The sequence below is a fragment of the Tenrec ecaudatus genome, chromosome 5, assembly GCF_050624435.1.
Source record: "Tenrec ecaudatus isolate mTenEca1 chromosome 5, mTenEca1.hap1, whole genome shotgun sequence".
In the NCBI taxonomy this organism is placed as follows: domain Eukaryota; kingdom Metazoa; phylum Chordata; class Mammalia; order Afrosoricida; family Tenrecidae; genus Tenrec; species Tenrec ecaudatus.
Genome location: NC_134534.1, coordinates 26,074,630 through 26,100,801, shown reverse-complemented (window position 1 = coordinate 26,100,801; position 26,172 = coordinate 26,074,630). Strand labels below are relative to the sequence as shown.

The window sequence follows — 26,172 nt, the reverse complement described above, 5'->3', positions numbered from 1 at the left end:
GTGGTGCTCAGAAGCAAACTGACAGCATGGAAATTCAGGTCCACTTACAGTTGCCTCTGAAGGAAGACCTGGAGACAGACTGTAGGGAGGTCGGCTGTTGACCAACATACCCCACCCACTGGAGCACAGTTCGACTCGACATCCTTAGAGATGCCATGGCTCAGAGTCAACCGGAGATTTGCTCGTTTGTTTTTTAATCACATCACTCCCTGCTGCAGCAGCACATTTCTGAAGTAGAAGTTCAGGGCATTGAATCAGGAGTGGTTGACAACTGAGCCCATATGCTTGATCCTAGTTTACTGGCTTAGGATATAAAATTCAGAAACAACATAGGACCACTGAACAATCAATGGACATGATCAAAATGACATTCTGTAGAATTAATTTTCAAACAATAAATAAGACAAACTGTAGTCTAAATATAAAGAAATGAGACAGACGCTATACTGGACATCTCTAGAGTTTGTAATGGAGACAAAGGGGACTTCCAGAAAAATTGCAAAATTGCAAAGGAAGGACAATCTAATATTTCTAATATCTCCATCTTAACCTGAATACCCATGAGCCCTTATTTAATTCCTCAATCTGGTCTGTTTACATCGCTCTTTTCCCCTTGTCATATTCCGTCAACTCAGATTGACTTCTGCATCAAACTTCCTCTGTTGAAATCCAAAATAAATTTCAGGTTCTGTCCACATACTACTTCCTCTGTTGTCAATGCCTGACCACTCCCACATGTAGAAATACTACTTGAGTTTTGCAAATAATGGTTATCTCTTGTATGTATAAAAAAATCCAATACTCTGCTTTCAAATTGAGTGCAACTCAAGGCGACATAGATAACCACGTATGACCTGTTTCTCTGTCTGTGCCGGGTAAATTAATACAATAATTAAAAATATTATATTTGCTTTTCAGATAATATTTCATCAGCACACCCGCTGTTCACTGAATAATATATAACTGAATCAATGAGCATATGAGCTAGTTAATCAATAAATAACTAAATAATTGATGAACAAAATAATTAAAAGTTAGTTTATGATTTTAAACCAGTTTAAAAAAACATATTTATCTTTTCTTCTGATTCTTTCTTAATGACCCCTTTGTTTACACCTTTTAGTTGTCCGTTCTTATTGAACTTAACAGAAAAAAATTTATAATTAGGAATAGCAAATTACTATTGATTAAAATTTAGTTAACTTTTGAGTGATATATCAGTTCTAACTCTGAAATGCTCCTAAATTTACAGATGTATTAACTCAAATAGATGCACTGTTGTTTTGGATATCAAGAAGCTCTGACCTAAGCATCTGATATGCCATTAACATGCATAAGACTGAGTATCTTTTCACGTTCCAGCTTTTGGCTATTTACCTAATTTCTTCCAAAACCATATGACAGTGTGGATCATAACAAACTGTGCCTCCCCTTGAGAAGAATGGGAATTCCGTAACACACAGTTGTGCTTACTGGGAACCTATAAGTGGATAATGAGCTTAGTGCAAACAGAACAAGGTGAGAGTGCATAGCTTCCCATCAGGAAAGATGTAACCTCTCACCATACATTTTCAATCGGTGGCTGAGAAATTAGTAAGAAAAACTGGATTATATGAAGACTGGGCATCAGTATTAGAGAAAGTCTTATGAACAACCTGAGATATGCAGATAAGAAATCATGTTTGCTAAAAATGAGGAGGATTTGAAACACTTTCTGCTGAAGAACTGCAGCCTTCAGTACAAATTACAACTCACTGGAAAGACCCAAATACTCACAACTGAACCAATAGGTAACATTACAATAAACAGAAGAGATTGATGGTATCAAGGATTTGGTCTACTTGAATCCATAATCAATGCTCATGGAAGGAGCAATAAACAAAGAAATCAAACTATGCACTGCATTGGATAAATCTGCTGCACAAGATTCTTTAAAGTTGAAAAGCAAAGATGTCACTATGAGGACATGAGCATGCCTGACCCGAGCAATGGCATTGTTTTTTAATCATTTTATTGGGTTCATACAACTCTTATTGCAATCCACGCATACATCAATTGTGTATACCACACTTACACATTCTTTGCACTCATCATTCTCAATACTCTCACTTTCCACTTGGGCTCCAGAAATCAGCTCCTCATTTTTCTTCCCCCCCTCCCTGGTCTCCCCCTCTCTCATGAACCCTTGATAATTTATAAATTATTATTTTATCATATCTTGCACTGCCCAGCATCTCCTTTCACCCACTTTTCTGTTGTCCATCCCCCAGGGAGGTGGTTATATGTAGATCCTTGTAATCAGTTCCCCCTTTCTATCGCCCCCTTCTCTCTTCCATTTAGGTATCGCTACACTCACCACTGGTCCTGAGGGGTCCATCTGTCCTGGATTGCCTGTGTTTCCAGTTCCCAATCTGCACCACTGTGCTTCCTCTGGTCTAACCAGGTTTGCAAGGTAGAATTGGGATCATGGTAGTGAAGAGGGGGAGAGGAAGCATTTAAGAACAGAGGAAGATTGTGAGTTTCATTGTTGCTACACTGAACCCTGAGTGACTCATCTCCTCCCCACTAACCCGCTGCAAGGGAAGTCCAGTTGTCTACAGATGGGCTTGGGTCCCCATCCTGCGCTCCCTCATTCACAATGATATGATTTGAGCCCCACCCCTTCCTTTGGTGCTTGATACCTGGTTCCCTCGACACTTCGTGATGACACATGCTGGTGTGCTTCATGCATGTGGGCTTTGTTGCTTCTGAGCTAGATGGCCGCTTGTTTACCTTCAAGCCTTTAAGACTCCAGATGGTATAGCTTTTGATAGTCGGGCACCATCAGCTTTCTTCACCATGTTTGCTTATGTACATGTTTCTATTCAGTGATCATGTCAGGAAGGTGGGTATCATGGAATGACCATTTAGCTGAGCCAATTGCTCTTGTATTAAGGGATTGCGTGCGAGGAGGCTCAATGTCTACCTGCTACCCTGCTACTATCCCTATAAATATATGCACATAGGTCTATTTCCCCCATAATCATAAATATATTTACATATGTACATGTCTGGATTTAGGCCTCTATGTGTGCCCTTTGCCTCCGCCTCCTACTCCTTTCCGTTATTTCCTTATGCTTTCCTTCTGTCCCACTGCCATGTTCAGCCTTCATCCTGGTTTCAGTAATTCCTCTTGGTTACATTGCCATTGGTCACTCCTTTCCAGTCCTCCCATCCCCTCTGCCATTGGTTTTGAACCACTCGTTGTTCCCTGTCCCTGGGTTTGCCACGCCTCCTCCCTTCCCCCACCTCCCACTCTCCCATGTCCCCGCCGGACCGTTGGTCCCATTATTTGCGATGGCATTTTCAATTGCCTCAGATGCATGTGAAATCTGGTTATTGGCTATGGAAGACTGAAGAAGAATGGATGCATGTGAGTGGTGGTGCTGTTGAAATACATTGACAGTGCCACGGATTTCCCAAAGAAGAAGAGCAAACAAAGACAACAAACTGTCTTGGAAAAAATAAAGACTCTGGATAGGGCAAGATATGACAAAACAACGATGTATAAATTACCAAGGACACATTGGGAGGGGGGAGCGGGGAGGGAGGGGAAAAAAAAAAGAGGACCTGATGCAAAGGGCTTAAGTGGAGAGCGAATTCTTTGAGAATGAGTGGGGCGGGGAATGTATGGATGTGCTTTGTACAATTGATGTATGTATATGTATGGATTGTGATAAGAGTTGTGTGAGTCCCTAATAAAATGTAAAAAAAGAAAAAAAAAGAATGAAGAGGGCAACAAATGTATAAGGGAGCTTTGCTCAATTGATGTATGTATGGATTGTGATAAGAGTTGTATGAGCCCCAATAAAAATATTTATTAATTAAAAAGAAAAAAAAATAAAGTCAGAATGCTCCTTAGAGGCAAGGGTGGCAACATTTTATCTCATATACTTTGGATATCTTGTCAGGATAGATCAGTCTTTGGAGAATGACACCTGGACAACATGGAGTGACAGTGGCTGTAAATGGGTATCCACCAAAGCCAAAGCTGAGTGTGGTGCAGGACCAGGCAGTGTTCTGTTCTGTTGGGAATCGGGCCTCTATGAGTCAGAACTGATTTGATGGCACCTAGCAGCACCACCATCACCACCTAATTTCCACCATAGGACAAATTGTTTACATAATTGTAAACTGGCTAATATCTCTCCCCCCCCCCACTCCGTGGTTACTAGCTCATGTACATTTTCCATTTAAGGATTTAAAACTTGTTCTAATTTTTGTAACATCTATCAATATTAATTTGCATTCCTCTTTTTTAATTGATAATCTTTGGGTTTTGTGAAATTCTAGTCTCTTTAAAAATTGTAACTTCTTGATTGCTCAATTATGCAATTGATCGCAACTATATTCATAACTGCTCAAAGGTGCAGTGCCCTGATATTTCTATTTATGCTGCTGTCTGGTAAAAGCATATTTATTCTGCTCAAGCACCCATGAGACAGGAGAACTATTCTTTGTGCAGACTCACAGTGGATAGTCATTTTAAAACTTCAATTACTATTTCATCATGTTCCTTCCATTTCTGTTCCCAGAACCACAGCCAGTAATTTCTAATAGCAAAAATGTACTTTATAAGCCATGCACATGATTTGCATGCAATGAGAAAATAGAGCTGTGCATAAATGATTAATGTCTGCAGAAATGATGTGAAATTGAGATGGAATAATTTCAAGGCACACTTTTTAAAACACCTCCCAGGTAATTAATGTGGAACGTATATATGTGTGTGTATCTACAATCAATTTTGGACCACATAAAAGGCAAGCAAACATTACTTTTCAACAAATATATTTTAAAATTCAAGTCTACAGAGTTGCTCCAGTTGATGTAGGGCTTATGAAAAAATATCAAAAAATAATATGACACATTATTTCTGTCTTTGAAAAAATGTGTAACCATCATACAGATGATTCATTCTTCTTATCAAACGAATGCCTTGAATACAAAAAGGTATAGTATTCATGTTACTTCATGTAGGTTTTAAATTCTATGATCTCCCTGTAACATCTATTTCTCATGTTACCGTTTGTTCCCACATTAAAATTAATCTTTAAAAAAGTTCATTATTTTCCCTTTCTTTTTTGTCATTGAAAATGCACACATGTAGCTTAAGTGCTATTGAAATGGAATACTTGGATCATATCATTTCTGAGGAGTGATTTCTTTATTTTCTTGTCTCTTGGTGTAGCCATAACCTCATTTCGAAGAGAAAGCACTAGAAGAAATCAGTTCCTCTACTATTCTTTGTAGAAAAAATTTGAAAATACTTAATTTCAGGGTCTAGTTCAGAATAAACAATGCAGGTTATTTCAGAGTTCAATGTCAGGAAGGAAGTGTAAGCTTTCATGTACCACTGAAATGCTTTTATTTCAATGGCAATTAGAGTTCAGAAGACTGTTAGGTTTCTCTACTTGCTTAGACAGCTAGTTTTTAGTTGATATTTAAGTGATAACATGTAAATAAATCATTTTTAAAATATATTTACTAATATGCGTATCACAGTTTTACTATCATGTGCGTTTTATCTCTTTTACTCGTCTTTTCCATTTATTTATTTCTCTTTTCTTACACAATATATTCTTTTGCATCTATTTGGAAATGGAGAAATAATGAGTAAGTATAAGACATACAGGATTTCTACTTAACTTGACAAAAATAAAGATTTCTTTTACTTCATTTTCACTCTGCACTGCCACGGACATGTGGGTAGAGTATAACCAGGGGTTCCATGTGAACATTTCCTATTTCTAAGTAAAGGCCTTGAAATCTAATCTATCTCACCATTCCGCATTTTAAAAATATTTCATAAAGGAATTTGCCATCTGTCAATTCTTCAAACTTAGAGAAATAATTGCACCTTTGAGTGCCTCGTGTTCCACATTTCTAAAATGAAGATATTGATTTGTCACCGTTGGCCTCTGATGAATATTAGAGATGGAGACCATAGTGATTAACACAGTGGATTTGCCTCAAAAACTTCTTTAAATCAGACCAGTGATGACAATGTACTCCAATGATCAGGGTAGGTTTTTTTTTTTCATATATATGAACATCACAAGTTCTTTCTAGTCTCATAGATTGGAAAAGCATCTTTTTGGCTCCTTCTTGTCACTTTCTTCTTTTTCCTACCAGTTGTCAAATACTCAGATGTTTCTTTCTATCATAGCTCTCAAATCTGGCCCTTCTCTCTGTTCCCATGACACAAGGCTCATTTTACCTGATATGAATCTACAAGGTACTGTGACTCTCTACAAATGATCCCTGAGAGAAAAGGGAACTGAAGGGAATTGTGTGTGCTGAGACATGGAAAACTGCAGCGATGATAATATTAAAAACAACAGCCAACAGTAATCAGGCACACCTGCAGTCAGCCTGAGGCTTCATTCTCCAGCACAGCTTGGCAAGGTTTAGAAGTAAGGCACTTCATTTCTCACAAGGAAATGCGTTCTTTGAAGAAAGGTGGTGGGGGTGGGTCTTAGCCAGAAAAGTATTCAATTTCCACAGTTCGCATTCGTGCTCAATGAAGACCAAAAGTTGAGTAAATGGAGTAGAACATGAAAAGATAGTCACAAAGGAAAGAGAAGTTGATGCAGGCCATAGCCATACTTTATGATAATATATTCATATTTTAAAATAAGTTTCTCAATGACATTTCAGCTATTTCTGTTAGGTAGCTAGCATAGGGAGAGGGGGGTTATCCCAACCATGCCTGCAAAGGCCCCCAAAGAGGAGGTTGGAAAGAAATCAGGCAGCCTTTGGACACTTATGGAAAGTCTCCAAATTGAGCATGAACAGAGTAGGATCCTTTTAACACAGGTGAAACCTAAAATATATCCTCTACCTTCGGTACATCACACAGGTGCCACCTAACTCAGCCAATGAGGTCAAACAAAACCTGCACCTACGCCTTTCCAGCCAGAGGTGCTGAAAACGTCATGGCTCACAAGCTCTTGTTTCTGGGCCCTCATTCTCTTAGCCTCTTGGGTTCTTGGGCTTCTGGCCTCCTGGGATTACGACCCCAACACCAGCTCTACAAGTATGGATGCTTTTTTCCACGTGGTTGTTTGTGTCCAGTTATGAACCAAGCATGGCTTCCTGGTGGCTTGGTATGCTTTCCAGAAAGAGCATGTACCCTTTTTAGACTGTAAAACCTGAAACTTCTCCATTGAGGTAGTTAGCTTACTGTACCAAACTGGCCGATAAACACATGTGGGGTTAATTGAAGGGCAGAGAGATAAATGGCTCAATGAGCCTTGCCTTTCTAGTTCTTGGGTCTCTTGCTTTCTGATGGTTGGACCAGGGTGCATCTACCTTATCCAGTTCCCTGCTTCAGCTTTCAAGGCTCATTTCCTGCAAGACATCCCTGAGGAGAAGCCACATGGACTTACCCCGATGCAGCCCTGGGTGTTGAAGCAGCCATGTGGAGACCTCTACCAGCGCTGAGATGGATTACACGTTCACTGATTCGGCTTTCCTCCTGCAGTCAGCATCATTACATGTGTTTTGTGAGATGGAGGAGGACTTTGTGGATTGGTGTTGGACAAATGGGCTAATGTTGGACTTGTGGGCTTGGGCAGCACTGGGTTGGGATGTTTTCTTGATGTGCACTTAACCTTTATATAAAACTCTCTCTTACACATATGGGTTTCAGTGGATTTGTTTTTCTACAGTACCCAGACTATTACATGCATTAAAACTCACTTGGATTACAAAACGTGCTTTGGCGTCAGTTTGCAAGCAAAGAACTGAGGTGTAACCCTCTCCAGGAACCTAACTTTTCCGCTGTTGATCTCAAACCAGTGGCAATTACTTAAGTTTGACGACATTTTTATCTCTCCCGGTCACTGAGTACTTGCTATTGGATGTCATTCTGACCTCCATGGCCTGGTCCTTGCAAACCAGTGTTTATTTCTGAATGGAATTGGCACAGTTCTCAGAGGAAACTAGTCCCTACAAAAGGACATCATGTTTAGTAAAGTAGAGGGTCAGGAAAAGCGAGACTCTTATGGAGATGGATAGACATCTAAGAACAATTGAGAGGATGGCACAGGTCAAACTGTGTTTTATTCTACTGTGAATACCTTCAGATAGGAATCTTGTTGGCTTAGTGATTGAGTCTTGGGGTGGGCTCCACAAAGTCAGCAGTTCAAAACCACCAGCTGCTTGTGAGAGAACAACGAGGCTTTCTACTCCTGTAAAAAGTTGTAGTCTTGGAAACCCAAAGGGGCAGTTCACCTCTGTACTCTAAGATTGCTGTGGGTCTGAATCCACTTCCTGCCAGTGAGTTTGAGGGGTTGTTGTTGTTGTTGTTTGAGTCAGAACAATAACAATACAAAGGGGATGACATTAATGCCACAGTATTAAGCACTGTCCCTTATAATCAGCTCTGGCTGCTCAGTGTAAATTCTTTATTAAAATCTAATACAAAACCCGATCTACATTTTTAATTCTTTTGAACTCCTATTTTGAAAACCGATTGGACTGTGTGGGTTGTTTCATCTTCATTTTCTTCCCCCCTAGTTAAAAAAATAACTTTCCTATAATAAATTGTCTCCTGGCTATTTTAAATTGTTCTGAGTCATTTTCTTGCTTCATTATTTAAAACAAAATGACAAGACTGTTCTATCTGAAATTCCTGGGAATATTAAAAGTGAGGACAGTCATTGCCTTGTTTTCATTTAAAATACTAACTACAGAACTTAACTGTAACACCACCGACACAAGCACCACTACTACAAAACACACAAGCAACTAAAGTGGGAAAGTTTAAGAGTTCATTGGAATTACGGCTTAAAAACAAATCCATACCACAGCCAATAACAAGGTAATTTGTGATTAATAAACAATTCCCAAGGTCTTACATATTTGATGATTAAATTAAATGTTATCATATTATTAAATTAGGAATTCCTTAGGAATTTAATACAGTGATTTACATGGTACATATTTTCAATAAATGTCAATCAACACATGAGCGGCTGACTTTTTAAAAATAAAGGTTAATTTGCAACCCAAAGATTTAAATGTAATATATAGTAAATTTTAACTGGAACCAATATCTAGCTATTCAACTGTACTAAGAGATACTTTTTATTATAAAGACTTTTCTTTACCTTTACACACAGGCCTGTGGTCACTCCACGCGGCAAAGACTTCGGCTATCCGTTGACAGGTGATGCTCTTTGCGCCCTGAAGGACATAGTCCTCATCGCAAGAAAATTGCACAGTTGATCCAAGGCTAAATGTGAACAGAGGATTTAAAAGAGAATCAGAAATATGTAGCATAATAATTAGATACTACATCTATCAGCAATATATCTACCCAATTGTCTTATTGTGAAATAAAGTGTGAAAGTAAAACTTCTAGAGATGAGTAACCAGAAAGATAAACAAACAAGTCTATAGTAAATAGCTCACTGGCACATATTAGCAGAATTTATAAAAATTTACAGCTATCATATTCTTGTTTCTATTTGTGGAAACCCAGGTTAAATATTTGACTAACAATCCCACTCTAAGTCTATGGTAAGTACATGTAAGTTAACTGTAGACACTGTGACTTCACTTCCAGTATTGTGTTCATATCATCACACAGTGCTTCTCTAGCATGAACTTGTAGTTAGCAATAAATTTGTCTATGAATATAAACATATATGTTTATGCAAATATATATGCTTACAAAATGTCTGAATGATATTTTCTGAAATAGTGGGTGACTAGCTAAAACATAAAGTATATGTTCCTTCAGATGGCATAGAAACATCTTCAGGAGAATCTCTACTTCCATTGCTGTATCTCATTTCGCACCCATTGATCAACTGAGGCTTTATCCAAATGGACACCTGACAGGCACTGTGTACCTTTTGGTTCCTTGCTCACTGTTGTCCCTCTCCCTTGCTGTCCTTGTCACCACCACCCTCCCATGCTGTCTGCACCGGAACAGGTCCTGTTTGGCTACCCAAGCTTGGTATCTAGGGGAACACGTGCCTGGTAACCATTTGAAGGAAAACAGTTGAGAGTTATTATTAGATAGGGATCTATAAAAAAATGACAATTGGTCTACGCGTGTTTTGGCAAATTTCTTACTACAGGCAAAATTTGATTCGTTGCTTATTTTTTTGCCTTTTGGAGGCTAAAAATGGGTTTGAGATGTCTAATTGGTTGAAAAATCAAGAAAAGATTTCATGAATTATAAAAGTAATATCAGATTCAAATTTTAGTGTCCATAAATAAAGTTTTATTGGACCAGATTAGTTCACCTAGATATAGCTTATGCTATGTTAGTATTGGCTCAGGAGAAAGAGTTGCACACATGGAAACCCACAGAGGCACCTGTCACCTCGTCCTATGAGGTCGCTCTGAGTTGGAAATTGAGGCAGTGAGCTGGGTTTCTCTGTTGTTTATTTTTTTCTTTAGAGCTGAAGGGCTTCCATGGTGAAACAATAGCTATCTGACTATCTGATGAGAGGAAACAGTATCCAGCTGCTAGTCAAGGCTAAAGCCCAACCCAAACCACTCCCATAGACGCCTCTTCACAGCCCCCGAGGAACTGGCAGAACAGCCCCTGTAGGCTTCCGAGGCTGCAGCTTTTGATGGGCGTCCAAAGTGCTGTATGATTCCCGTGTGTGGCTGCTGCTTTCAGACTGCTGATCTTGTAGTTAGCAGCCCCACCGGTAATCACTACGAGCTAAACTAAGGAGAAACTTGGGGAATGACAAAAGGGTGTATTAGAGGAAAAAATGGCTAAGTGTAAGGCTATCTAGTCTTTTTTAAAACCATTTTCTCTTCTTTACATTTTCTTCTTATATTAAGTATTTTGTTTTTAAAAATCCCGAAAAGTATTTAAAAAAATGAACAGTCAGGGACTGATCATGGAGGAAAGAAATGTGTGTGCGTGTAGCATGAGGGTACCTCCAAGCCATCCTTGGGCCTCTCCACGCCTCGTGGTGAGTTTCTTTTTTGAGAATGAAAAACAAATGACAATATTTCACTTGCAGATTGAACACTACCAATTTCTGTCTACATTAACCTAATGCCTCAGGATATCTATGTCCCCAGAATGGGACAATCTGACTCTTGGCTTAAGCAATTTAAATTGCTCAGTAGGCTCATTGACTCACCTCGTACCCCCTGCTATTGTAAATAACGGTGGATATTTTCACTGTTTTCACTTGAGCTAGCAAATAGAAGCAGCCTTGTTACTTCATTGATATAATGGGAGTGTGGGATGAATTTTGATGGGAAATGGACTAGAAATATTTTCCACTAAACTCTCTGTCTTCTTCCATATATTTTTAATGACCTAAGCTAATGATATAAGAGTATATTTAATCCCAGTTAAAAATTCATGAACTGTCTACTTCATGTATCCTTAGCAATCAGTTAAATTATATACTTCAATGTTAGTTTACATGGAAGACTTCTTTCAGTATAGAAGCTGTGAAAAATCACCCAAGGATGAGTGTTGTATGACTGCTATCAGGTCATCAACATTTGTTTTCCATTTTGGAGTTCAATTTAGGGACATCATTTATTCTTCCATTCAATAATATATCTTTAGTGCCCATTATATGCTAGGCATTATACATTCAAATAAGTGGTGACTTGGTAATTGTATAATAGTTAGATTTCTGGAGAAGGCAGGACTTTGCTATGTAACATGTGCTGATTTCCATGATATGGGTACTTTCAAGCTGTTTGATTTTGAGCTAACAATTTGAAATCACTGAAGGTGGATTTGGGAAGTGATTTTTCACTCTATAGGGACTTAAGACATAAATCACCTTAAAATGGACAAAATAGAGTAGAATCATTATAATATGATGAGTTTTTAACACTAATTACACTTGTTTTCATGTAACCTATTGAATTGTAAGTTTTTAAATTTAATTTTTAATTATGGTTATGTTACTGCAGGCACTCTAACTTCCTGAAAATGGAACAATTCATTTGCATGGGCCAGAATGGGCAAGTTCCAGCATACCAATTGTACGGAATATAATCAGGAGTTTATATTCCAGACAGAAGGGAAAACTGTAAACTGCAAAGTAAATATGTTAGTAATATGTTAGTTGATGATAAGTACTATATTGAAAAGTGCATTAAAATGACATATGCACAGAATGATAGAGTGTTATGAAGGGGGATCAGGAAAGACTGCTCTACCGAGGCGATGTTTGCAGAGCCTGAGAGAAGTGCAGAAAGGCACTCTGAAAAAGCAGTGGAGAGTTGAGAGCCAAATGGGAAAGACAAGCACATGTCCAGAGGCAAGAACCTATTTACTGTATTTAATAAATATCAAAATAATAGGTTTAGATATCAAAGAATTATCAAACAATATGATTAAGTCACAGCCAATGAAAAGGAGAAAGGTATAAACAATTCAAGTTAGCAAAATTGGAGATGGCAGGTGGATCATTTCTGACCCTTGCCCATGAGGCAGTTCGACGCTGTCACGTGGAGTAGCTATAAATGAGAATCACAAAAGGCTATAGTCATAAGGCCTTTGTCCTGTAAGTTGAGACAAATGAGCAGCTTTTGTGCAAATATGAGCCAAAGGGATGACAGCATAGTTCTTGATCATTCAAAATTATCTTATTGATGAAGAAGCAAATTTAAATGGGCAAAGGTAGAAGCAGAAAGTTGGTGCCAATAGTGGAATCCACAGTGTCAATCTGCCTCGCCCACTGCTGCCTCTGTTTTGCCGCCATTCTACTTTACCAAGCAGGATGACCTTCTCCAGGGACTGGTGTCTCTTGACACCATATCCAGAATACAAGAGATGAAGTCTCGCCATCCCTGCCTCTAAGGAGCTTTCAGACTGCACTTCTTCCCAGACAGATTTATTCTTTTGGCCATCAATAGTCATCTTCATATTTTCCACAAGCACCATAATTCAAATGTACCCATTTGTCTTCTTTAGTCCATGGCCAACTTTCACCAGCATGGGAGGCAATTGAAAATACCATTGCTTATGTCAGGCAAATCTCAATCTTCAAAATAACCTCCTTGTTGTTCAACGCTTTCTAAAAGCCTGTGCAGCAGGTTTCCCCAACGCAGCACGTCTTTGATGTCTTGACTGAGGACTGCATGAGCATTGTGGATCCACACAAACAAAATCCTGACATCTTCAATCTTTTCTCCATCTATCAGGATGCTACAAATTGGTCCAATTGCTAGAATCTTGGTCTTCTTTACATCCAGGTGAAACCCATAATAAAAGCTGCCTACCTTCATCTTCATCAGCAGGTACTTCAAGTTCTGAATTGTAGTAAGCAAAGTTGTACCATCTGAATATTGTAGGTAGTTACTAAGCCTTCCCCCAATCCCAACACGGCATTCTTCTTCATAGGCCCAGCTTCTCTGATTATTACCTCTGCATGCAGTGTGAATAGGTGTGGTGCAAGGATACAGCTGCTACTCCCACATTCCTTGATTTTATACCATTCAGTATCCCACTTGTTCGATTTGCAACCTGACTCTCAATCCATGTACAAGTTCCACATGAGCACAATGAAGTGTTCTGGAATTCCCATTCTTCTCGAGATGATGCATATTTTGTTATTGTACACACAGTCTGATGCCTTTGCATACTCAATAAGACACAAATAAATATAGTTCTGGTATCTCTAAATTCAGTAAAGGTCCACCTGATATCAGCAATGATTTCCCTTATTTGCAGGTCCACTTCTGAACTCTGCCTGAGCCTGTGGCAGCTCCCTGTAATTGTTGTTGGATCATCTTTCGCAAAATTTTACTTGTGTATAATATTTATGTCATTTCTCTGATTTGAGCATTCTATTGGGCCAGCTCTCTTTTAACTTAGTGCAAACATGGACCTTTTGTTGTCAGTTGGCCAAGTAGTTGCCTTCAGATCCCCTGGATGGATGACTGGCCACTTCTACTACTGCAGAAATTCTGAGATTTTCTTAGGTCCATCAAGCCAGCGCCCACCCAGGGAAGTGCCATGCATAACGGAAAAACACGGGCTGGTCGAACACTGTCTTCACCATTGTTACCATGGAGCCTATTGTTGCAGCCACTGGGACCATTCATCTCATTGAGGGTGTCTGTCTTTTACTCTGTCCCTCCACTTTACCAAGCCTGGCATCCTTCTGTAGGAACTGGCATCTTCTGATAACATGCCATGCCATCCTCCCCGCTAAAGGGCTTTCTGACTGTGCCTCTTCCAAGAGAGATTTGTGTGCTCATTGGAAGTCCATGGTACTTTCAATATTCTTTACACAGCACCAGAATTCAGATGCATCATTTTTTCTTGGCCCTTCCTTACTCAGTGTCCAACTTTGGCATGCACATAGCCTGGCTGAAACACAGGGCCGAGGAGAGATTCACGTCAGTCGGCAAAGCCACATCCTTATCCACCAGCACTTTAAAGAGGTCTTGTGACTTGCATATTTGTTTAATGAAATACATTGTTTGATTTCTTGATCAATGCTTCCATGATTATTAATTATGTATCCAAGCAGGATGAACATTTTGATAACATTAATCTTTCTATTTTATCATGATATAATCTATTGGTCCAGTTTCTAAGGTAGTTGGAAAGCCAAAATCCAGTTTTCCTTATATTGAATTTTAATGCACACTGAAGGCTTTTGTCCTTGAACTTCATCAAGTGTTGAGAGTTCTCCTCACTTTCAGTGAGCAAGTCTGTGTCATCAACATGTTGCAGGTGGTTAATAATCTTCCTTCCAGGGTGATGTAAAATTCTTCTCTACAGAGTTCAGTTCCTCAGATTATTTTCTCAGTCTCCAGATTGAATATATACGGTGAGCATACTTCCTGGACCCACACTTCTCATGATTTTAAATTACTCGGTAAACCCTTGCTCTAGTTAAACCACCACCCATTGATCCATGCACAGGCTCAGTAAGAACACAATAAATTGTCCTGCAATTCTAACTCCTCTCATGCTGTGATCCACACAGTCTAATGCCTTTGCACAGTCAAAATACACAAATAACTTTTTATTATTTTCTCCTTTGAACTAAGATCCATCTGACTTTAGTATTCATACCCCTTGTTCCATGTCTTCTAACCACGGTAAATCATTGAAAGGAAGACATACTTACTTGCAGTATTTGTAATAACAATTTTAAGTATCTCTCCTATCTCCTTTCTATACATCCTGTATTCAAAACCCACGACCTGTACTTAATATTTTCTTATTCCTCTTCCTCTACTCACATTTCCTCTTGCAGCAATTTTCATTTTCTTCTCATTAGAAATTAGAGCTAATTCTAGGTCACCCAGGAAGTTTTCACGATTCCTTATTTCAAATTTAAATGTGCTTTCCTCTGCCCACAGCAAGCCCCCGGCTCCGGGGAAAGATTTGCTACGGATTTGGGGCTTCTCTTAAACATAGAAGCTTTATTGTTCACAAAGAATAGAAGGAGCTTCCAAATAATCTCGGGAAGGCAGAGGTTTCCTTCAGTCGTCTGCCTTCGCTTAGTTTAGGCGATACTTAGTGTCATCACAGCTGATATTTCCCACCCAGGGATTACACTCCTCTGATTTGTACAATTCTCTCCGTGTATTTTGAGTGATCAGGTAAATTTCTTCTTGCAGTGTCCCAATGGGAGACACGTTAAACATTTATTACACATTTATTTGACTTAAGTTATTAATCTTATTCCCACTATTCAGAGAAAATCTCTGTATTGGGTGTCTGCAAGCACCCTATAGAATCACCTACAGAATCAACCCAAATCAATAGTGCCCACCAAATTAGTACTTTGAACAAATGCACTATTTCCACATTATGAAATGCTTTCCTATCTGAGTTAAACTTTAAACTACTTCTAAATTTCCTTTAAAATATATAGGTATTTCCAGGGCAGCATTCCGTTATTCTGACAAGACGGTGACGAAAAGCAAGCTGGGGCTACCGTAATTTCGGTCACCCCTGTGGAGACATCTGCCGTGTCCAGACAAATGAAGACTATCAGGTTACTAGCTTATTTCAACAGATAAAACTTTAAAGAATTAAATGATTTTTAATTCATCAAAGCATCAAACAAGATGTGTAATAACATTATTTGGAAAATGAGTGTGATTCTGATGGCATATGTTTGAAAGTTATCATCTTTTAAAAAACGATCCTTATTTTTTTTCCCCCACACACTAAAACATCATGACTGCCAGAGAAAGAAGATATGGAGACTTTTAAAATCTGTTTCTCTATTTTGACCCAAGAAACTAAACTATAAATTTTTTGACAATCAGATAAATAAATACTGAAATATAAAAAGACAAATTGTGGTGTTTTGATTCAAAATGAGCTAAGAAGTAGAAGAGTGAGAAATCTTGAAAGTATCATTACATTGTTTTAAGTTTATGCGTTGCTTCAGGCATGTTCATTTGCTTGATTTAAAGATTTAGACCCTTTCTGACAGCCATAGAAATGCAACACTGAAACAGATTCGTTTTCCCCTAACTCCCCCCACCAAATATTGCGGCATAGGGAGAAAATATTCAGGCATCAAGGATCTAAAAATTAAAATATCTGAACTGCATTTCTGAGGTGAAGATCCAACTAGTATGTCTACACAAAATAAATATCACCAAATATCCTCATTGATGGCACTTTAAACTATTTGGAAATCATATGCTTAACTAAACATCTTTAAACTAGCAATTTTAAAATCGAGTGACTACACATCAGACATTTACAGACTCTTTTCACCAAGTCGAAATTTGAATGGGGGACTTAAAAATATGGTATCCTATATATTTTAAAACTAATAAATTATTTTAAAATGTTATAGAAAATGTGAGTATTAAGATCAGGAAAAAAAGATTAGAATCACTTTAAGTCAAATAGTGTCAATAGTTTATTAAGCTTAGTTTCAGTCCTTGTCTTATTCAAGGCCACTCTTTCGTCATTCTTCTAAGAACAGAGCAATTGTCTCTCTTCCGTAAGGAGGCCAAGTTCTCCTCCAGGCTCTGGATTCCACCCTTCTCTCTTCGCGACATCCATCATTATTATTCTTTCTCAGTCTTGAACAGTCCCTCTTTTAGTCTGAGCGGAGAATAAATGTGATCGCATGTTTTCAATTGCTTACTGGATGCCCAACTTTCTTTTTAATGAATTTTATTCTAATGGAGTTATTATACCCACTTTCAAAATATGTTTCTGCATCTAAATTATATTTCTCTAGTTATTTTGAAAGAGTTTTTAACTCTAGTTAAAATCTGTCTCCTTGAAAGAATTAAAGAATATCATGGTCTTTGTTTGATTACACTCATAAAATTAAAAGTCTAATAACATCAGAGTAAGAAAATATTTCACAGATGTAGATTAACTAAGCCTGTGATATGCGCAGTTATGACTTATTGACAGTGATGAAAGATTCTCTTTTTTTCTATCTTGGAATGAGTTGTTTAAAGAAGGTTTGAGAGTCATGCTTGACCTCTTTTAGCTTCCCTCAGGGTGAGGAGAACCACAGCCACATCTCTCAAGGATAATTCCTAAGAAGTGAAGGTCAAGTGTGACTCCACCATCCATTCTTCTTGATCTTATTCTGTCATCTACCATCTCAGGACAGTCTACTGTTCTTCTGGGTTCAAGAATTAGTTTAGATGTCCACAGAACTTACAGACAATCACTTAAAATGGCATAGCTTATTAGGACATCCATAGCTTATGACAAGTCAGGAAGGGAAACATGAAGGATATAGTGCTTTGTCTGGAGCAGTGCCTCTTCTTAGCCATGCCAGTAGCCACATTTCTCTCTAGTCCTTAGCCTCTCAGTCGCACAACCCTGTGAATTCTGTCTTGTTCCATATGACAGGCAGTCTGCTACTCTGTCTGATGGAATTTGTGCTGCCCTTCATGCCTGAGAGCCTCGGTGCTGCTTTCCTGCTCTGCCTCCTGGTCCCTGTGTGTGACCTCGGGGCCTCTGCTGCCTCCACCACTTCAAGTAGGGATCTCACACACTGCTGATCAATCTTCCGTCCCTTCATTCCTCAGATGGCTGCTGTACTCAGTGGAATGACAGGACTGAGGAATCCTGGATCCTCCATCATATGTGCAGGCTCCCACCCAGTTATTCCGTGAAAGTTACATGAGCAGGCATAAAAGCCATACAGAGAAACATTGCTTTACCACAATATTCACATAAAGGGTTTTCGTTTATAGAGCACTGTCCTATACAATACTCTATTTGCTCTGCTTCTGTAGCAGCTATTATTCAATGTCATCCACTCTGACCAACAGAGGAACTCCAAGAGGAACTCTCAAGAAATTTTGTATATGGTATTTAAACTGCTCAGCGTTTTATATTATGGAAGGACCACTCAGATTAAGCGCTGACTATCCACCTTTTACACTGACAGCTGGAATTCTATTGAGAAATGGTGACAGTGACTAAGAAGGTACTGGACATGTCAGGAATATCAACTGGCACATTAAGTTATCGGTGTCATACTAAACCCTTAATATAAAATAAACTCATTATTTTCATATTCATTTTATCAACATTATTATCCACTTGGGGAAAATTCCACATAGATTGGATCAAATTATCTCTAATACATTCTAACTATCATATTCTAAAAATCATTTTATGTTTTCTCAAAGCAAATCTGCTCAAATATATATCTAATGATTTTATGTTGTTGTGTCTCTTTAATGAAATTTTAAAGTCTCTACTTTGAAGATCATGGTATTAAACATGTAACTTTTTCTCATTTAATTAAGGGCTTTGCTATAGGCAATTCCTTTAATATGTCTACCATAAATATTCAATTTTTTTGATTAAAATAACTTTGTAATTAGTGTCTTCTCTTGTATTAAATATACCTCTGCAGTAAATAAACAACAGTAAAGATGAAGGAAATAATATTTTAATAAATGTAGGCAAGTCTCAGTATCCCCATTTGAAATCCAAAATGAAGGGTAAGCTACCTGGGGATTCCCAAGCAACCGCTGAGGCTTGTATCCAGCTTTGAGGTTTAGTATTTTAATGAAATTATTACTGGTTACAAAATAAGAGTACATAATCATATAATATATTAAGTATTATACAATAATGGTGATAAATCATAGTTCAGAATTAGCTATGGATGTTTTACAAATAAATTAAGGGACCCAACCATTCTCATGGATTAAAACCTACAATGAGCAATTCAGATTTCTCATGGAAGCTCTGAGGGACATTAAAACATATCATACCATGATTGTAAGACAAGATAGGACTTTGCATCTACCATTCCTCTACCTGCACTTTTTCTAAAAGAACTGATAAGATAGAGGGAGATCATAATCCTTCAAGTCAGAGAAACGCAGACCCAATAAATCATGCTCAGTTCCTTAGATTCATAGATCAGATAAGAGGGCAATGTAATGATTTTTGTATAAATAAAAATAAGTGAATTAAGTGCTACTTAAAATAGATTGGACAACTTAAACTTGATTAACAAATTCCAATTGTTCTTGGATTTAATGATTCATAATTGGTACCCAGTACTCTATGACCTTCAGGAACATGAGGCAGTCCATGGCTCGAGAAGTGTTTCCCAAGAGAGGAAAGTTTCCAGGAGAGAACACCGGAGTCTCTTCAGGAAGGCAGACTATAGACACAATAGAGAGTCCAGTAGATCTTCCCTAAGTGACTGCCAGAATTGCCAGCACACATTTTTATTGATTATTTTCCTGCCTTTTATTTTTTGCTAAAATGACTTTGCTTATCACAGTGTTTTCCAGAATGTATCCCAGAGCCCACCAGGCCTTGGACATCTTATTCAGTATGTAGATATATTGCCAACACATCTGATTCCTGAGGATGAGACTTAAAAAAAAGCCTTATAACATGAATTTTTAATCTATTACAAAATATGATGAGGGCTTGGAAACCAATAACACAATGCTTAGTTGGGAGGATAGGTCAGGGAGACAGCAGTAAAACAAATATATAGTATGATTATACTTTTAATAGTATTATATGATTAAATATAATATGGGTTCTATATATGCCTTTCTAGATGAATTCAGAGGTCCTTGGGAAAATTTAATAGAGAATTTTGCGATCTGCTTGTTTATTATTTCTTTTATCTTATCTATTATAAACTGGCCCCTTATTTCCACCAACCCCATATCCCAAGAATTTACTTACATACAGCCATTTATTTGCTAATCTACTAATTTAGCACACATTTGCTGAGGCCTTATAAAATCATTTCAAATTAAAATAGGTTAAGAAATTAATCTTCTTTGTATGCTAGGTTTTATTTAAAGAGGATGCAATGATTTATTAAAAGGGGTTGTACTCAAACATACCCACTATCATCAAGTCAATTCCAACTCATAGCAAACCTGCACCTAAATCTTTATGGGGGTAAAGCACCTCCTCTTTCTCACAGAGTGGCTGATGGATTGAACTGTGATCTCAGAGTTAGTCAAATGCCTAGAAAACAGTATCACCAGGGAGGAAACACAATATTGGCTGTCATACCATATTTTAAGTCACTGGAAGCCAGACCTGAGTCACTTAACAGCAGCATCCTCCAGAAGAACTCCGAGCTATTCAAAATGTGGCTAGATGCCATCAAGTTGGCTCAGACTCACAACAACGCCATATACAAAAGACCGCAATACTGCCCTTCCTCACCATTGTTATGGTCGCACCTGTTATCATAGGCACTATCAATGCATCTCATCGAGTTCTTGATTTTAGCAAGCATGGTTGTGTCATATGCATATTGAAGATTGCTAATGAACCTTCCTCTGATCCTGATGCCATATTCTTTATCATACCATTCAACCTCTCATATCCATCTGGTGTCAGCAATGGTGTTCCTCATCCCACATACTCTTCTGAATTCACATTGAATTTCTGGCAGCTCCTAGCCAATGCATTGCTTCAGCCATTTAAAAAAATCATTTTATTGGGGGCTCATACAACTCTTATCACAGTCCATACATCCATCCATTGTCTCACGTACATTTGTACATATGCTGCCATCATTGTTTTCAAAGCATTTTCCTTCTACTTGAGTCCTTAGTATCAGCTCCTCATTTCCCCCTCCCTTTCCCCTCCCTCCCTCATGATCCCTTGATAATTTATAAATTATTAATATTTTTTCATGTCTTGTACTGTCCAATGTCTCCCCCCACCACCTTGTCTATTGTCCGTTCCCCTGGGAGGGTTTATAGTTAGGTCATTGTGATCAGTTCTCCCTTTCTCCCCAACCTTACCCTTCCCCTCCTGGCATGGCTACTCTCAATATTGGTCCTGAGGAGTTTATCTGTGCTAGATTCCCCGTGTTTCTAGATCTTATCTGTACCCACGTACATGCTCTGGTTTAGCCAGATTTGTAAGGTAGAATTAGGGTTCTGATAGTGGGGGGAAGGACGCATTAAAGAACCAGAGGAAAGCTGTATGTTTCATCAGTGCTACACTGCACCCTGACTGGCCTGTCTTCTCCCCACAACCCTTCTTGAATAAGCATCAATAAAAATTTACTGGTATCCTCCAGATTCCTTAGCCCTCAAACCTAAACAGTGGTCTGAGTGGCTTAAAGAAAAAAGGTGGAAAGTGAAACTGAAATAGACTTGGAATCTTGTGACAAAAGAGTTCACTTCAAATAATAAAAAAATTACTTGTATATGATAATAATTATATTTTTACAATATCCTCTTTGTGTTATATCACAATCATGTATAGGCTTTAGCTATGGATAGTTTAAGTGATTGATAAGTTATCTTCCAAACTTCTTGGCTTACACCAGTGAGTACTTTCAGAGCTTCTGCGGCGTGTTGAGGCGTTTTTCATGGTATTTCATCAGTTTCTGGAGTCTTGCCTTCTAATGCCTTCAGTACCAGAAGTTCTTGAACATGTGCTACCTCTTGAAATGGTTACATGTTAACTAGTTTTTTATATCTTGACTGTATTCCTCCAAACATTAATGTTTCCTGCATTGTTCAATTTTTTGCCTACAGACCTTGTCAGTGTTTCAGCTCAAAACTTGACATTTTACTCTATTTCTCTCAGCTTGAGATATGCTAACCATGCTTTTCCATGTAGATCTCCTAAATAAAGGTGCTGGAATATTTTACCATAATACCTTGTCTTCTGAAGTTGACCTTTGGAATTTTGTGTTCAGTTCTTTTATCACATTTTTCTTTAATTTGCTTTATATGACATTTTTGAGTTATAGTCTCTCCTCATATCCATTTTGGACTTTACTTTCTTGTTTTTCTTTATTCTCTCTTCAAGTTTGATATTTTTATGGCATCTCACAACTTATAAAGCCTTCAGTCATTCCTATTCAATGACTCAAATCTGTTTTTAAAATATTCTATAACTTCAGGTGGATTATACTTGAGCTCCTTTTTTGGGTCCTCTTGCCTCGCTTTAATTTGCATCAGTTTTAACTTAAACTTATAAACTAATTGTAACTATAACTAGAACATATTCACAGCCCTAGTGTACAGCCTTTTCTTGTTTTGATTGACTATATTACACTTATCCATGATCTCTGTCCATAGATGTTATCAATTTGATTCCTGTGTATCCTCTCAGGGCTCATGTGTAGTTACTGTTTATCATGTTATCATATTCATCTTTAATGAAATAATCATTGATCTTGCAAAATTCTTTCATCTGATCCATGGATTAATCTGTCACAAGATCATGTTCTCATTGTTTTCAACTTTTGCATTTAAATCCCAAATCACTATCAATGCATCTTTATTCCATGTGTGAACATATCAAAAAATGAAAATATTGATAGAATCTTCAATTCTTTCATCACATTCCTTCAACCACAACTTTCGTGGTTAGTTCATGAATTTGAACAATATTTGTAGGTGTCTAGATATTATTCTATCACAAACAACATTATATTTCAAAATCGATCTTTAACTATTCTTTTTGACAATGAAGGTGATGTCATTTCTCTTCGGCAAATGCCTATCGCAAAACCCATGGGATTTTATGACGAAATGTAGATAAGGCCAGTACATTTGTGCTCACTAATGCCTACGATAGCAATCTTTATGCATTCCATGTTATTTTTGATGATTTCTGTTTTTCTAAATTCATAATTTGTACATTGCATGCCATGTTTACTAATGGATGTTTGCAACTGTTTCTTTTTGAGTTTTGTCACATTAGCAATGAAAGTCCCCCAGACTTTGCTCCATCCATTCCACAAAGATCCACCTTGTATTTTGAGTTTGTTCGAACCTGAAGGCCAATGTCCTGGCATTATAGGTCACAGTGCTCTGCTGTCGTTCTTAGGTTTTCAGTAGGTAGTCTCTTAAAATGGACAACTTTCTCCTTCTGCCAAGCTGCTCTTAGTCTAGAAACTTCACTGAAACCTGCTCACCACAGGTGACTCTACTGATATTTGAAATGCTGAAGGCATGACGTCTGACATTATAGCTACGCAAGTCACCACATTAGAGAAAAGTGATAGTACACTGCTCATTCCTCAGCAGAAATGTGGGTATTCCTGATTTCTACATCATACCAAGAACAGACATTTTGGTCAGTCAAAACCAGATAAGTTGATCTCATTGCTAGTGGTAAATTATTGTTGCAAGAATTCCAAGATTGACAAGTTCTGGTCTATTATATTGAAGTTGGTAATGGATACTTTCCTTCCAAAACAAAAAAGCCAGGCCTCAAGATGAAACTCTTTGCTTATAGTTCTTTTGTCCCTTTGGAATGGTTAATGTTTGGAACTAAAATAGCAGGAGCATCTCATCATGATATGATGGATATGCACAAGACTCAAAACTAATGCGCTGAGAATGATGGAACAAAAAATTAAAAAGAAAGAGCTTTGGTCCTCAACAATTTTATAAATGAGCTGATGTGTTACCAGCAAATTATTGTTGTCTTTTGTAGATCTTCCATAATAAAACTAATTCATATCTATATAATTTCTATAGGATCTTCTCTTATTTTCAAATGCCTATCCAAAAAGATGTTTAGATGTTATTTTGTGATGAGGAAAATATTTAATAGAACGCTATTCCATCACTTGGGAATGCATCCTTTTCTCTTGTATACTTGATGATCTTCAACTTGGCTTCATATAACAACCTACATTGTATAGCATATTCAGCAATACCTCCATGTCCCATATCGGGCGATATGAGAACTGAGATCTGTGTTATTGTATGTGCTTTAGCATGTGCCTGGAAACCACCACTCCTTCTCTACAGGGGAAATGCCAACCCCTGACGACACCACTACAGATGTGATCTCTCTTTGGAAGGTCCTTAGGACCTCTACACCACAATTGTGAATGAGTGAATACTCGTGTTAATAATTTTCTGTTAAAAATAATGTGAAAAATAAATTATTTTAAAATTATTGTTCAAAATAAGAAATTTTAGTTAATAATAATGAGTTAAGTGCTTGCTTCGATGGGACATATACTATTAATGAGTTAATAATTTTCTACTCCTTCATGATAGTTCTATTCTCTCTGCTTATGTTCCATTACAACTTTTATTTTCTATTTTTCTGTACTGTTTTTGTATTATCTTCATATCTTGAAAAACAGGCACAATGTCTGATATATTGTAAACATTGGAAAGATAGAAATTATATTTGATGGCCTTTGAAAGATCTGCAAACCTAGCCTAATTTTGTTATTTTCCCTCTTATTGAACTTCAATGACAAATGTTATTGTCTTTGAAACAGGTATGTAAAATATACAGGTATTTAAACTGAGAAATATACCTAAAATTTGATATGTCTGTAATTCCTAAACAAAACTATATTTTGGCTACTCCTGAGGACATTGTTTTTGCCACCGGTGCACCTACTATCATATATGGTTATGGAGACGCTCCTTCCAGAACAAAATTATGAAATGATGAAGGGGAAACAAATTTTTATTTTATAAAGCACACATCTTTAAGAATCAGATATATTGGTGAACTGAAGAAGGAAATTACTGCTCATAAGGGTTTGCATTTTACTGAGGAGAGAAAAACTATCAATTCATGTTCAAGTGGAAAAAAATACTAGACCCTTTTCTAGGGAGAGATGATGTGAATGGAATCCAAGGAATTAATGACATTCATTCACGAAAAGCATGGCAGGCCTTTTCACCTACCAGGTTTCTACCCCATTAGTAAAGGAAGAGAAGAAGAAGAAGACCTCTGGCCTCTCCTTTCTTGGGCGGTGTCCTGGTAGTGTAGTGGTTATGTGTTGGGATGTTCATCACAGGATTAGCAGTTCAAAACCACAGGGGCAGTTCTAGCCTGTCCTTTGGGATCACCATGAGTCAGAATCCACTCAATGGCTGTGAATTATTTCCCATTCCCGTTGTATAGTGTCCCTATGCTTCATCATCTTCTTAAGAACAGTGGATTTCATGATGTGTGGCTTAGCTTTGCTGCTGTTGTTAATGTTGGGTGCCATTGAGCTGGCCCTGAAACATAGTGAGCCAATGCACAGCACAAGGAAACACTGCACTGCCCTGTACTAGCCTCACAGTTGTTCCCATGTCTGACCCCATTGATGCAGCCTCTGTGTCAATCCATCTCATCGAGGGCCTTCCTCGTTTCTGTCCCCCCTCCATGTTATCCAACCTGTCTCTTGTGACAATAAGTAAAAGTATGTAAGGTGAAGTCTTGCCATCCTTGCTTCCAAGGACCACTTTGGAAAACCTTGTGCACAGGTTTGAAGCATTTTCAAATACTGAAAGACTTGACTTTCTTAACATCCTTTCCTTTTATGCTAGAATGTGGTAGACTAAAGTCAACATGAAGCATGGGAAATCATCTGCAGTGGTCAATTCTCCACTCCAACAGTAATAGAGCACGAGTCATTCAATAACTGGATTTAAGGGCAAAAATTAAAAGATCAGCTCAGAGGTACTAAAAAAAAATCTATGACCAGATTGGGGTTGGGTAATAAAAGATGCACTCTGTAGAGTACTATCTGAGTACTAGAGCGAAAACTAGAGTACAACACTTGTTCTTTCTCCCATGAAATGGCTGATGGTTTTGAACTGGTGATCTTGTGATTAATAGTCCAACACATAAACACTGCACTACCGGGACCCCTCCTGGTTTTCCCTCTAATACTCAAATACACTCTCCAAAGTGGTTGTGTTCTCAGAGATTGACTCTTTGAGAAGTTA

The 26,172-nt window shown here is 37.9% G+C and overlaps 1 protein-coding gene across 3 annotated transcripts in view; it reads right to left on the bottom strand.

Annotated features, from left to right (window-relative positions):
* Positions 1-26,172, bottom strand: part of CSMD3 (CUB and Sushi multiple domains 3) — a 1,306,760-nt gene that overhangs the window by 735,002 nt on the left and 545,586 nt on the right. For all 3 annotated transcript variants that reach the window (XM_075550585.1, XM_075550586.1, XM_075550587.1), the window contains one exon: positions 9,156-9,280. In XM_075550585.1, coding sequence (XP_075406700.1) covers positions 9,156-9,280 — 125 coding nt within the window. The remainder of the gene's footprint in view (positions 1-9,155; positions 9,281-26,172) is intronic.